Here is a 14,870-nt window from a genome sequence, read left to right as displayed (position 1 = left end):
AACACAGAAAAGTAATGAGGCAGGGTGGTTTATCCTATTTCAAGCACTCTTTCCTGCCTTCAGTAGCTCCTAGAGAAGTCAAGATCAAATATTCTTTTATGAAAATATTCTAAGTGCATCTGAAATGAGTTCACTCAGGTTTCCTCAGCAGAAACCCCAAAATTACATAAATAACTTTTTTTCCCCTCCTTGCCTCACAATCTCTCTTCCTTGAGGAAAATAATTATTACATCAGTGGTCTCTTTAATTCTCCTTCTACAGTGTTTATTGATTGTTAGGATCACTTCTTCCTTCTGGTTTTAGCAATATGATCTGACGCTTATAATTTGTTACTTCGTATCTTTTCATTTTTTCCCTCTTGAAGAAAACATGCTGTAGAATTAAAGCAAAATTATGCTGCCCCTGAGCCTGGTATGTCCTGAACTGCTCTTTAATGGTTCTTCTTCCCAATTTCATGTAAAGAAGTCTGTAAGCTTACTACTCAGATCATCGTCAAGGACCAGCAGCATCAGCATCAGCTAAGAACTTATTACAAATTCAGAATCTCAGGCCTGCTGAACCAGAATGTGCAGCTTCAGTGAGCCCTCCACTAATTTGTTCATGGAAGAGAAGTTCTCTTCTATCTTGAGTGAACATGACATTAACTATGTATTGCAAAATTACCTGTCCCGGATTTTTGTACATCCTTTGTTTCTGTGGCTATATTCGAAACAGAGTCTTTCTTGTTACTTGTAGTCTAAATGGGATTTGAAACAAAATAATCAATACAAAAAGTATATTTCATAGACTATAAGAGTTAATACTTCAAAACATAAATGAGAGTACAAATACCTTCAAGGCCAGTTGTTTCTGAGAAGACTCTGAAAAAAAAGGTATACATAATCAATCATAAGTAAATATGATAAAGTTAACCACACATTCATGAAGTGTTTGCAACAAGTTGTATTTTCCTGCCTGTATTAGAGTTGACTTTGATGTTTTATACTTTGTGTCTTGGGACAGGAACTGACAGAAATACACTGAAGAAAACAGGAGTATAGTCTTTACAAAATATACACTTCCAATTTCAAATGTAATCTTATTCTTCACATGCATTACTTTAAGAAAAAAAGTGCCATCATAAAGGTGGATATGCCAAGTGATGAAGTAAAATGTAATCTAAAATCAGAGGAGCAACTCATACATCTGAGAATCAATGTCTACATACTACTGCATGTTTTTCATGCTAGACATCAGAAGGATTTATACCATTATACTACAAATATTCATCATGCCCTTCTACTTGCCTGATAATTGAGCAGGTGCACAATGACTATGACACTTTAGTTGAATGTACGCTTCACAACCCCTCAGTGGAAGTGTCACAGAATGATCAGCTTAGATATGTTTGGTGAATTCTAGTATATAATATGCTTTATTCATCACACCCATGTGGTGTAACAATGTGCCTACATTTCTTGTATCCTCTAGTATAGCCATCTGAAAGTTTATTCATTGACTCATGGCAAGAAGGCATAATATGTAAATCATCAAAAAGTAATAATAAATTATCAAATTTGACATACTTATACAAAATAACAGTGCTACAAGCAATTATGAGGAAGCTTTTACATTTGGAAATCACTGCGATATTCATTGAAAATAACCACTTTAGGAGTCAACTAATGAATTCAACATTATTTTTGATTTTAAAATAATCTGGTTTGAAGTAGCATGTTATCCCTTAAAATTTTTTCATTTAATTGCTATTATATACAAGAGTTAGCTCCTTGAAAAACAAAACCAATGTATGCAATTCACCTTTACCTCATTCTAATAACTAATATCAACAAGGCATGTATATCTGATGCCCAATAGTAACAAACAGGAGTAATGTGTCAGTGTAGTTTATCCAATTCTAGCACTCTTTCTTGCTTCCAGTAGTTCCTGGAACAGCCAAAACCAAATCTTCTTTTATGCAAATATTCTAAATGCATCTGAAGTGAGTTCACTTAGGTTTCCTCAGCAGGAACCCCCAAATTAAATAAATAACTTCTTCTTTTCCCTCCTTCCAGCTTCACACACCCTCTTCCTTGAGAAACATAATTACTACATCAGCAGCCTCTAGTTCTCATTCTACAGTGTTTATCATTTATTATGATCACATCTTTCCTATGGTTTGAGCAATACAATCTGACAACTATAATTTCTATTACTTAATCTCTTTCTCCTTCCGCTCTTGATGAAAACATACTGTAGAATTAAAAAAAAAATTTATGCTGTCCCCTGAGCTGCTTATGCCTTGACTGCTCTCCAATGGTTCTTCTTCTCAATTTCAAAGTAGGGAAGTCTATAATCTTACTACTCGGAACATGGCCGAGGAACAGCAGTATCAGCATCACCTGAGAACTTATTACAAATGCAGAATCTCAAGGCCTGTTGAATCAAAATGTGTAGCTTTAATGAGCACCCTGCTGATTTATTTGGGGAGGGGGGAAGTTCTACCTTGAGTGATCATGACATTAAATGTGTATTGCTAAATTACCTGCTCCAGATTTTTGCCCATCTGCTGTTCCTGTGGCTATATTCGAAAGAGAAACTTTCCTTTTAAACAGAGCCTGAATGGGATGATAAATAAAGTAATCAATATATAATGTATATTTGATAGACTATATAGTTAATATTTTTAAATATAAATGAAAGAGTAATTACCTTCCAGGCAGGTTGTTTCTGAGAAGACACTGAAAAGCAAATGGGATACATAATCAATCATACGTAAATATGATAAAGTTATCAGTACATTCATGCAGTGTTACCATCAAGCTGTATCCTGCTGCCTGTATTAGTGTAGGCTTTGATACTTTATACTTTTTGTCTTGGGACAGCAACATGACAGAAATACACTGAAGAAAACAGGAGTACAGTCTTCAAAATTTATACACTTACACTGTCAAATGTGATATGATTTGTCATATGTCTAAAACTCAAATAAAGCAGTTTCAGTATCAATGTGGATATGCCGAGTGATGAGGACCAATGTGATCTAAAATCAGAGGAGCAACTCATACACCTGGGAATCAGTGTCAAAGAAGGTGGTATATACTCCCACATACCTTTCATGCAAGACATCAGAGGGATTTATACCATTATGCTACAAACATTCATCATGCTCTTTAACTTGCAAAATGAGAAAGCACACAATTGTGATGACACTTCAGTTGAACATACACTTCACGTCTCTTCATTCAAAGTGTCCTAAATGGATCAGCTTCGATATATGTTTGGTGAATCCTAGCAGATAATTTCATTATTTCTCAGAACCATGTGGTGTAACAATGTGCCTACATTTCTTGTATCCTGTAGTTTAGCCTTCTGAAAGTTTCTTCATCCACCCATGGCAAAAAAGTATAATATATAAACCTTAATGAAAAGTATCATCAATTATCAATTTTGACATACTTTTACAAAGTAAAACTAGTACAAGCATTAGATACTAATAAGCTTTTACATTCAAAAATCACTCCAACATTCATTAAAAAGAACCCTATTAGGATTTGAATAATGAATTCAACATTAGTTTTGTTTCTAAAATAGTCTTATCTGGAGTACCATGTTATTCTCTACAGAATTTTCATTAAATACCTATTTATACAAGAGTTAATTCCTTGAACAACAAGCCAATGTATTCGTATTCAAGTTTATCTCATTTTTATAACTAAAATCAACAAAATATGTATCTATGATGCCCAATAGTAACAAGGAGAAGTAATGAGTCAGCATGGTTTATCCCAGCTCTAGCACTCTTTCCTGCTTCCAGTAGTTCCTGAAGTAGCCAAAATAAAATCTTCTTTTACATAAATATTCTAATGCTTCTGAAGTGAGTTCACTAGGTGTCCTCAGTAGAACCCCAAAATTACATATATCACTTCTTCTTTTCCCTCCTTCCTGCCTCACAATCCCTCCTCCTTGAGAAATATAATTATTACATCAGTGGTCAATGTAGGGAAGTCTATAATCTTACTTCTCAGATAATGGCCAACAACCAGCAGTATCTGTATCACCCAAGAAATGCAGAATCTCAGGCCTGCTGAATCAGAATGTGCAGCTTGAATGAGCCCTCCACTGATTTATTAATTGAAGATAAGTTCTCTCCTATTTTGAGTGAACATGACATTAGCTGTGTATCACAAAATTACCTGTCCCAGATTTTTTTCCATCCTTTATTTCTGTGGTTATATTTGAAACAGAATCTGTCTTGTCACTTGTAGCCTGAATAGGAGTTGAGGCAAAAAAATCAATACATAAAGTATATTTTATAGACTATAAAAGTTAATAGTTCAAAACAAAAATGAGAGTATAATTACCTTCAAAGCCTGTTGTTTCTGAGAAGAATCTGAAAAAAAGGAATACATAATCAATCATAAGTAAATATGATAAAGTTATCCATACATTCATGAAGTGTTTGCAACAAGCTGTATTTTCCTGCCTGCATTAGTGTAGGCTTTGATATTTTAGACTGTGTGTCTTGGAACATGACAGGTACATACTATAGAAAACAAGATTACAGTCTTATGTAAGTATATTTTTCTTACAAAAGATATACTTCCAACTTCAAATGTAATATTATTCTTCATATGTCTATTATGACCAAAAAAAGTGTCATTATCAACGTGAATATGCCGAGTGATTAGGTAAAATGTGATCTAAAATCAGAGGAGCAACTCACACCTGGGAATCAACATCAAAGCAGGTAGTACATACTCCCACTTATCTTTCATGCAAGACATCAGAAGGATTTATGCCATTATACTACAAACATTCATCATGCTCTTCTACTTGCCTGAAATTGAGCAGGTACACAATGACAATGACACTTTAGTTGAATGTACACTTCACAAGTCGTCAGTGCAAGTGTCCCAGATTGATTGGCTTGGATGTGTGTTTGGTGAATCATAGTATATAATATGCTTTATTTCTCATACCCACGTTGCGTATGAACATGCCATTACCAAGGTAGTTCACGATTACCGAGGCAATCTGCCATTACTGAGGCAATCCACCACTACTAAGGTAGACCACCATTACTGAGGCAGTTCTAACTGTACCGATGTTAACAAAACTGCAAGGAAGTTCACACAGCAGCTGGCAGAACCCATGGCAGCTCAGCAACATCTCTGCTGGCAGACTGTGACTAGACTACCTTCTTGCTGGGAAGGGCATCTCTGAAAAAAGGCAGCAACATGTCTGAAACTTACAGATAAAGCCCCACCTTCCCAGTACAGAGCACCTTGGAAGAGAGGAGGTTTTAATTTCCACTACAGTAGACTTAAACATACCTGCCCAGCAGCTCTAAATGGAACAACGGAGCCCCAGCTCAGCACTTGAATTCCTATAAAGGACAGACTGTCTCCTCAAGCAGCTCCCCAACCCCTGTATATCCAAAGAGATACATCATAAAGGAGAGCTCAGGCTGACATCTGGTGAGTATCTTCTGGGACGAAGATAACAGAAGAAGAAACTAGCAGCAAGACTTACTGTTCTGCAGCCACCACAGGTGATCCCCAGGACAGCATGGTCTCGAGTGGACCTCCAGCAGACCTACAGCAGAGAGGCCTGACTGTTAGAAGGAAAACTAAAAAACAGAAAGCAATAACTTCAACATCAACAAAAAGGATGTCCACTCAGAGACCCCATCTGAAAGTTACCAACTACAAAGACCACAGGTAGATAAATCCATGAAGATGGGAAGAAACCAGTGCAAAAACGATGAAAACACCCAAAACCAGAATGCCTCTTCTCCTCCAAGGAATCACAATTCCTCACCAGCAAGGGAACAAAGCTGGATGGAGAATGAGTCTGATGAATTGACACAAACAGACTTCAGAAGGTGGGTAACAACAAACTTCTCTGAGCTAAAAGAACATGTTCTAACCCAATGCAAAGAAACTAAGTACCTTGAAAAAAGGTTTGACAAAATGCTAATAAGAATAAACAGCTTAGAGAAGAATATAAATGGCTTGCTGGAGCTGAAAAACACAACACGAGAGCTTCGTGAAGCCTACATAAATTTCAGTAGCCGAATCAACCAAGCAGAAGAAAGGATATCAGCGATTGAAGATCAACTCAATGAAATAAAACAAGAAGGCAAGATTAGAGAAAAAATAGTGAAAAGAAATGAACAAAGCCTCCAAGAAACATGGGATTATGTGAAAAGACCTAATCTATGCTTGATCGGTGTACCTGAATGTGACAGAATGAATCCAAGCTGGAAAACACTCTTCAGGATATTATCCCGGAGAACTTCTCCAACCTACCAAGGCAGGCCAACATTCAAGTCCAAGAAATATAGAGAACACCAGAAAGATATTCCTAAGAGCAACTACAAGGCACACAATATTCAGATTCACCAGGGTTGAAACGAAGGAAAAAATGCTAAGGGCAGCCAGAGAGAAAGGTCGAGTTACCCACAAAGGGAAGCCCATCAGACTCATAGTAATCTCTCGGCAGAAACCCTACAAGCCAGAAGAGAGTGGGGACCAATATTCAACATCCATAAAGAAAAGAACTTTCAACCTAGAATTTCAAATCCAGTCAAGCTAAGCTTCATAAGCAAAGGAGAAATAACATCCTTTACAAACAAGCAATTGCTCAGAGATTTCATTACCACCAGCCCTGCCTTACAAGAGCTCCTGAAAAAAGCACTAAACATAAAAAGGAACAACCAGTACCAGCCACTCCAAAAACGTACCAAATGGTAAAGACCATTGACACAATGAAGAAACTGCATCAACTAACGGGCAAAACAACCAGCTAGCATCAAAATGGCAGGATCAAATTCACACATAACAATATTAACCTTAAATATAAATGGGTTAAATGCCCCAATTGAAAGACACAAACCTTCAAATTGGATAAAAAGTCAAAACCTGTCAGTGTGCTGTATTCAGGAAACCCATCTAATGTGCAAGGACACACATAGGCTCAAAATAAAGGGATGGAGAAGATTTACCAAGCAAATGGAGAGCAAAGAAAAAGCAGGAGTTACAATCCTCATCTGTAACAAAATAGACTTTAAACCAACAAAGATAAAAAGAAAGAAAGGCATTACATAATGGTAAAAGAATCAATGCACCAAGAAGAGCTAACGGTCCTAAATATAAATGCATCCAATACAGGAGCACCCAGATACATAAAGCAAGTTCTTAATGACCTACAGAGACTTAAGACTCCCACACAATAATAGTGGGAGACTTTAACACTCCACTGTCAATATTAGACAGATCAATGAGACAGAAAATTAACAAGGATATCAAGGACATGAACTCAGATCTGGATCAAGCAAATCTAAAAGACATCTACAGAACTTTCCATCCCAAATCCACGGAATATATATTGTTCTCAGCACCACATTGCACCTATTCTAAAATTGACCACATGACTGGAAGTAAATCACTCCTCAGCAAATGCAAAAGAACAGAAATCATAACAAACAGTCTCTTGGACCACAGTGCAATCAAATTAGAACTCAGGATTAAGAAACTAAACCAGAACCACACAACTTCATGTAAACTGAACAACAAGCTCTTGAATGTTGACTGGATCAACAATGAAGTGAAGGCAGAAATCAAGATGTTCTTTGAAACCAACGAGAAAGAATACACAATGTCCCAGAATATCTGGGACACATTTATCATGTTATTCTCTAAAGCATTTTCCTCAAATTGCTATTTCATCCAAAAGTTATTGCCTTGAAAAACAAGGCAATGTGTGCATATTCACATTTAACTCATTTGAATAACAAATATCAATAAAACATATGTCCCTGATGCCAACAGTAACAAAGAGGAGCAATGAGTCAGTGTGGTTTAGCCCAATTCTAGCACTCTTTCCTGTTACCAGTAGTTCCTGGAGCAGCCAAAATCATCTTTTATGCAAATATTCTAAATGCATCTGAAATAAGTTCACTTGTACTTAGTCTTAATTTCAAAAATCACTTTCTTTATACTCATGAAGTCTGATATTCCTAAATTTCCTGAATTCAGCAGTTCAGCCTTCTTCCCATCTCTTCACCAACTTTTGCCAAAACATACACGTCAAAGAAGTAACGTGTAATCAGATTCCCATGAAAACAAATTAAACAAAATCTTTAAATCACCAGAGACTTCTTCTTATTAATAACCATATATTATAAATATAAATTATATATTATTTATATATAGATATATAAATATATAAATTATATATTTATATATATTGATATATAAATATATAAATAATATAAACATATATAATAGCTATTATTTATATATATTTGGTTAAGAAAATATATTTGGTTAATAAGAAAAGATATATATGTATATGAGTGTGTGTATACAAGTGTGTGTGGGTGTATATATATATATATATATATATATATACATACATACATATATATATATAATGATTGCCAAGATTATTGGAAGTTGCCCTTTTAGTACTCAAGAAATACATTCTTTGATTCCTTTGTTTCTAAAGCTAGTTTGATATTGTATACCATAGGGGCTTCTCAGGTCCTTTTATGAAATAACTACCTCAGCAAACACAGCTTTCCTAAAGAAAAAAAAAAACAATTTTCTGAATTAAAGTGCATCCCAATATGCTAACTGATGTGAACAAAGCACATATCATTGATGTGCAAAACTTCTAGGGAGAAGAAATTGAATCCTGAGGGTAACCCTCATCCTTCTAACTTCTGCTTTCCATAAAGTGACTTCCCACACGTCTCCTCATCAGAAACCTCGAAATTACCTAGCTAGCTTTCTTTGTTTATACCTGCCCAATTTGGCATACACTCTTTTTTCATTCATTAATCTAATATCCATACTGGTGGACTTCATTCTTTGCCCTTTAAATTTGTTTCTTCTTCATTCTCATCACCACTATATTGTGAAATCTGTACAATCCCATTCTTACACATGTGCATGTAAGGTTTTTCTTTATTAAAATGTTAACTGTATCAGATACTTGACTAATGTGTACAAATTCCTTCCTCACAAAAGTAGCCCCATGGCCTCCTCTCTCCCATAGACACATTGTTTCACAGATATTCTTCACTCACATCAGTTTGTTTATCTATTGTCTTTCATTTTGTCTCTATGCTTTCGCTTCATGAGTTATTATCACAGGCTCAGCAATCTATCTCACCTATTTTCCTCTCCAGGAAACATTACTGAGCAGTAAATTAGAATCTTCCAGGATATAAACACTTTTATGTACACAAGGCCTTGTGGAGCTATTTTATGTTTATGCATAACACCACTATTTCTATGCCTTCCAGAGAAACAGGCTGTGGAATTTTACTGAACATAACTTATTTAAAACTTCTTCAACTACAATGACACCATCTTTCCTCAATGCACCAACATCTTCAGAAATAACTTGTGAAGATTTGAAAACATGTCAGTAATTGACATGAAAAATGAAGTATTGGCATAGTTTTTTGCAGATATAAATAAAACAAGCTGAGATCCTTACTAGATCCAAGGAGAGCAGAGTGCCATGAAACAGGAAATAAATATGGAATAGAAATATTTTTATTTGTAATGAAAAGTCTTCAACAGTTTTCAGAAGAGGAAAATACACACACACACACACACGCACACACACACACACACACACACACACCCCAGAGCAATACAGCTTTACAGGGCTTTTCTTCATCAAGGGCCTATTTGTCATTTGACGTCAGGGAATGCTTTATAGGGATCAACAAAGGGGTTCTAAATTGTGACCTGAGTAGTTTAGAGTTTAACATTGATGAAGGGGAGCCAAGAGGACAAGTAACACTTTTACCATTGGCCATTTCCATTCCTAGTGTCATTCTCTGAAAAGCACACACTAGAGTTTCTTTATTTTATTTATTTATTTTTTTGGCATGTAGCTGACCAGCCTACCAGGTTTTTATGCAGTTCAACACACACAGTGACACCAAGGCAAGACAAATGAAGTTCCAGTTTGGGTGCCTCCATCTCCCTCCCCTGGATCCTGATCCAGTGACTGTCAAAGCCAGAAAGAACTGGGGTAGGTGCTTGATCATGGGGAAGGCTGTTGTGGTTCGCCTGGCAGATGGGAAAGGGGGAAGGTTTCACTTCTTCACAATTTGAATGACATCCTCGTCCTCCAACGTATGGTCTTTACCCACTTTCTGAGGATTGTGTTTCACAGAGAGACCCCAGACCAGAGCATATTTAAATTCTTTGATAAGATTTTTGTGAATCTTCATGCAGAAATCCTCCACTGTGGTCCTGGAGTAAGGAAGCACCACTGGGGATATGTAATCTGGTAACTGGCCTTTGGGTTTGGTGTAAATTCTCACTAGTTTCAGATAGTCCCAGATCTTTTCCAGTAGGTCATCAAAATTCCAACTGAGATGGGCAGAGATGGGTACACAGTGAGGCACCTTATAGATGATATCCAATTCCTCAACAGAGATTTGGTCAATCTTATTTAACACATAGATACAGGGGATATAAACTCTGTTTCCTTCCACCTCATCAATGAGGTCATCAGCTGTAGCATCACTACGTAGAGTCACATCGGCATTATGAATCTTGTATTCGGCCAGAATGCTTTTCACAGTTTCAGCATCCAGCTCACTCCGGGGGCAAGTGGCTGTGAGATTAATCTCTCCCTTGTCCTTCTTCTTAAAGCCAATGCTGGGGAGTTTGCTGTTCAAGTGAATGCCAAAGCCTTCCAGTTCATTTTCAATTATCTTCTTATGTCCCAAGCGTTTCAGGACATCCAAAACAATCAGGATCAAGTTACAGGTTTGGGCCACTGCAATGACTTGATGACCTCTACCTTTCCCATCCTTGGCACCTTCAATGATACCTGGGAGATCCAGGAGCTGGCTCTTGGCACCTTTGTATCTGATGACACCAGGCACAGTGGTCAGAGTAGTGAATTCATAGGCTGCTACCTCAGAATACACCCCTGCCAGGTTACTAAGCAGTGTTGACTTCCCCGCAGATGGAAAACCAACAAATCCAATTCGAGCATCACCTGTCTTGGCCACATCAAAATATTCTCCTGGACCTCCACCACCACCACCCTTTGGAATAACGAGCTCTCGATGACGCTTACCAAGACGAGCCTTAAGCAGCCCTAGGTGGTGTGCTGTGGCCTTGTTCTTTTGAGTCCGAGCCATCTCAGCTTCTATCTCCGCGATCTTAGCTAAGGTGCTGCTCATCCTGGCTAGTCCCCTGTGGCCTCCACACTGACTGTCTCTCTTCACACACCCGCGGGCAAACTGCCCACACTAGAGTTTCTTAGAGTCATGACGTGTCAGAAAGACATGGTTTAAGGGGTAAACAGGTGCAATCAACACAGCCATGGGAGAGATACTTGATACCTGGAAACAGATCCACATATTATCTATGAAAGCGCATGTATCTTGTAAAATATTTTTAATGTGCATTGCAGTGATTTAAAAGTAAAAAATATTAATTCAGGCTGTTGGTTACCTGTTGGTAATGAATGGTAGTAGAAGAAAAGATTCTAAGGCCAAAGCAACTCAGAATCATTGTTTTTAAACACTGTAGCTACCAAAGAGTTAAAAAAGAATGAAGAATAACTTTATCCAAAGAGTTAAAAAAGAATGAAGAATCACTTTATTCATTTTTAATCAGAGATAAACACACACACATACACATGCAGAAACTCAATCTGGCAATCAGAAGATGTGGTTAAGTAAGATTCTCAATGTAACGACACTGACATAAAAGAGTTGAAGTTCTAAAACAATTGTAATGTCAGCAGGTATAGCTTTTCTCGAGATGCAGAAGAGAGAAGAGTATTGCAATCCATTTTGAAGCACTGAAAATTTTTACATTTTCAAAATACACCTCCTTGAATCCCTAACATGCACAGGAATTCAAAATTGGGATCTTTAGATGATGACAACTTAAAAGGAAAAGTATTTAGGCTAGAGCTCACGGTGTGAAAATGTCTGCCTTATGCTTTAAATATCATTTTATAAACAAATATATTAATAAGAACATTAGCATATTTACATCAAATTCTTCCATCCCATTTGGGAAAAAGTGAGAATCAAAAACCTATGTGCATTTTCAATATTTTCATGTACATTTTCCAGAATGAAATTTGTAGTGGCAAATTTACCTTCTCTGGAAGTTGGTGAATCCACCCTTCCTACGACTCTAGTTGAAATGTGATCTCTGTCTTTCACAGTATGCTGAATGGGTTTGACAACATAATGATTAACATGTCATGTATATATCACAGAACATTTTATTAATAATTAAAGAAAATATGTATGTTTACCATAAATAAAGGCGGTTGCTCAGGAGACACTACAAAGGAAAAGGAACACATAATTGACTACAGGTGAATATGACACAGCCTACCATCAATCATGCAGTGTTTGTATCCAGCTGAGATCTTTTTGGTTTGCCTTGAAATTGCTACCCATTAGGCTTTGGGTTGCTTTGCTCTTGTTTTGGTTAACACACAAACGTGACAGAAATATACACACGAAAATCACAGTATAGATTCTATAAAACATGCAATCCAGATTGCAAGTGTGAGATTAGGTTTCACATGACTACAAGTAATATAGGAAAGTACTTCTACCAATGTGAATCTGATGAATCAAACCAAAAAAAGTGATGTCAAATGACAGGACCAAATAGGGCCCCAGAAGGATAAATGTCAAAAGTCCATGGTAGAATGCTATGGCATACCTTAAGAAATCACCCAAGAATCATTTAAACTATTAGAATTGTTATTCTATCCTTCATTTTGTCCTTTAACTTAGAAACTATGAAGTTGAGATGAGAGTACATTAAAATGTATCATTTATTTCTGTTAGCAGAAAGTGTTCTCAATTATTAGTTTAGATATCTACTTGGAGAAGAATAGTTTATAAAAATACACATTGTTCACAGTCATGAAGGCTTCTGGTATTTTCAAATTGCCTGCATTCTCGACTTTTGTTCGGCATCTTTTTATTCACTTATGCAAAAAATGTATAAAATACACATCAAATAAATAATAAGTACTCAGATTTCCATATTAAAAACTCTAGCCAAAATCTGTGAACAATCACTGACTTTTTTTCTTAATGATCAACTTTTTTTTTTTTTTTTTTTGAGACAAAGTTTCACTCTATTACTCAGGCTGGAGCACGGAGGTGCAATCTCGGCTCGCAGCAGCCTCCACTTCCCAGGTTCAAGCAATTCTCCTGCCTCAGCCTCCCAAGTAGCTGAGACTACAGGTATGTGCCACCACGCCTAGCTAATTTTTTGTATTTTGAGTAGAGATGGGGTTTCAGTGTGTTAGCCAGGGTAGTCTCAATTTCCTCACCTTGTGATCTGCCTGTCTTGGCCTCCCAAAGAGCTGGGATTACAGGCATGAGCCACTGCGGCCAGCCTAATCAACTTCTATGTGTCAAAATCTTAGCCATGATTATTGACAGTTATACTTTTAGTACTCAATAAATAAATTTCTTGTTTGTTTTTTTTCTAAAGTCAGTTTGATATGATATAGCATAGCAGTCTCTGAGGTACTTTTTAAAAAATGGCTATTTCATCAAAACAGCATTTTTTAAAGAAAACAGTCAATGTTTTGATATCCAAGTGCCTCCCAGTTTGCTAATGAACATGTATGAAGCACATATCATTGATGTGTAACCCTTATAGAGAGAAGAAATCAGTTCCTGTGGTTTATTGCACTCTTCTACCCTCTACTTCTAGTAAGTTCCGAAGCAGCAGTAGTTTAATCTTCTCTTTGAGTGGGAATATACTCAGTCCACATAAAATTAGTTCCCTCAAGTTTCCTCATCAGAAACCTCCTAATTACCTAGCCAGCTGCTTTCTTAATTTACATCATCCCACATCACATTTTTTTTTTTTGTAAATCTAATGTCCATATCTCAACAATGAATATTATACTTTGGTCAACAAGTTTAATTGTTCACCAAAGTTTTAAGGAAAAGTATAAATTAAATTAAATTATATTTACCATTTAAAATTCCTAAATTATATTCATTGTTTAAGTTAGGTTTATAATTTAATGTAATTTATATTTAATTTCAAATTTATTTTGAATTATATGTAAACTAATTACATTATTTTCAAAAATTATATTATTAAAGCATAGAAAATTATTCAGCTATATTCAGTATCTCATCACCTTTGTTTTTGTACACAAAAAATAACATTATCATTATTTGATTGCTCTCGTGGAGCACTTTTTATAATATCAATACCATTTGCTTTTTTTCCAGTTGTTGGTAGTACTTTTCCTTCCTATTTAAAAAAAAGAGAAAAAAGAAATCTTCAGAAAATGTTGTATTTATCACTCAGTCAGTCAGTAATTCAAGAAACATTTGCTGTGTCTACAAATTCATAGGGTCTATCCCAGAAAAATCTGATAATATTAATAAAATACTAATTTTTTCCTAAATTGGAAATAGAAATGTAGAAAAACAAAAGCAGAAACTAACATTATTATTTCTGCAATTCAAGTCAATAAAATACAGTAGCAGCACAAAGGCAGTTAAGAGTTATTTCTACCTGAAAAGCTCCTGAGACACTGCAAATTTAGGGTGACATTTTTAAAATAGACGAGTGAAGAGTAACAGTGTGAAGGGTTTCTAGTCAGGGCAGCACATGCCAAAAATAAAAAATAAAAAATAAGGCATGAAACAGCATAGCAAAGAAGAAATACCACAATAATGTGGTAAAACTTGGACATAGTCAGAGAAAATGGGGTGGAGAGATAAAATGGGAGAAATAGGCCAAACCATAAAATATGTGTTAGGTTAGAATGTAAATGTTTCCTTCACGTAAGGAGGATCCAGCCATAAGCAGATGAGTTACATCAAAGTAAAC

The 14,870-nt window shown here is 36.1% G+C and overlaps 1 protein-coding gene and 1 pseudogene across 7 annotated transcripts in view; both read right to left on the bottom strand.

The window, feature by feature from the left end:
• The window catches only part of LOC101029346 (uncharacterized), a 181,774-nt gene that overhangs the window by 55,354 nt on the left and 111,550 nt on the right, over positions 1–14,870 (bottom strand). For all 7 annotated transcript variants that reach the window (XM_074396877.1, XM_074396884.1, XM_074396893.1 and 4 more), the window contains 9 exons: positions 14,246–14,285; positions 12,301–12,329; positions 12,139–12,211; positions 4,344–4,372; positions 4,176–4,248; positions 2,692–2,720; positions 2,525–2,597; positions 832–860; positions 664–736 (listed from right to left, as the gene is read on the bottom strand). In XM_074396877.1, the coding sequence (XP_074252978.1) occupies positions 664–736; positions 832–860; positions 2,525–2,597; positions 2,692–2,720; positions 4,176–4,248; positions 4,344–4,372; positions 12,139–12,211; positions 12,301–12,329; positions 14,246–14,285 (448 nt within the window). The remainder of the gene's footprint in view (positions 1–663; positions 737–831; positions 861–2,524; positions 2,598–2,691; positions 2,721–4,175; positions 4,249–4,343; positions 4,373–12,138; positions 12,212–12,300; positions 12,330–14,245; positions 14,286–14,870) is intronic.
• LOC101046615 (developmentally-regulated GTP-binding protein 1 pseudogene) lies at positions 8,384–12,006 on the bottom strand (annotated as a pseudogene).

This window comes from Saimiri boliviensis, chromosome 1 (assembly GCF_048565385.1).
Source record: "Saimiri boliviensis isolate mSaiBol1 chromosome 1, mSaiBol1.pri, whole genome shotgun sequence".
Taxonomy (NCBI): Eukaryota; Metazoa; Chordata; class Mammalia; order Primates; family Cebidae; genus Saimiri; species Saimiri boliviensis.
Note: the sequence above shows the minus strand (reverse complement) of the source record. Positions and strands in the feature narration are given on the sequence as shown.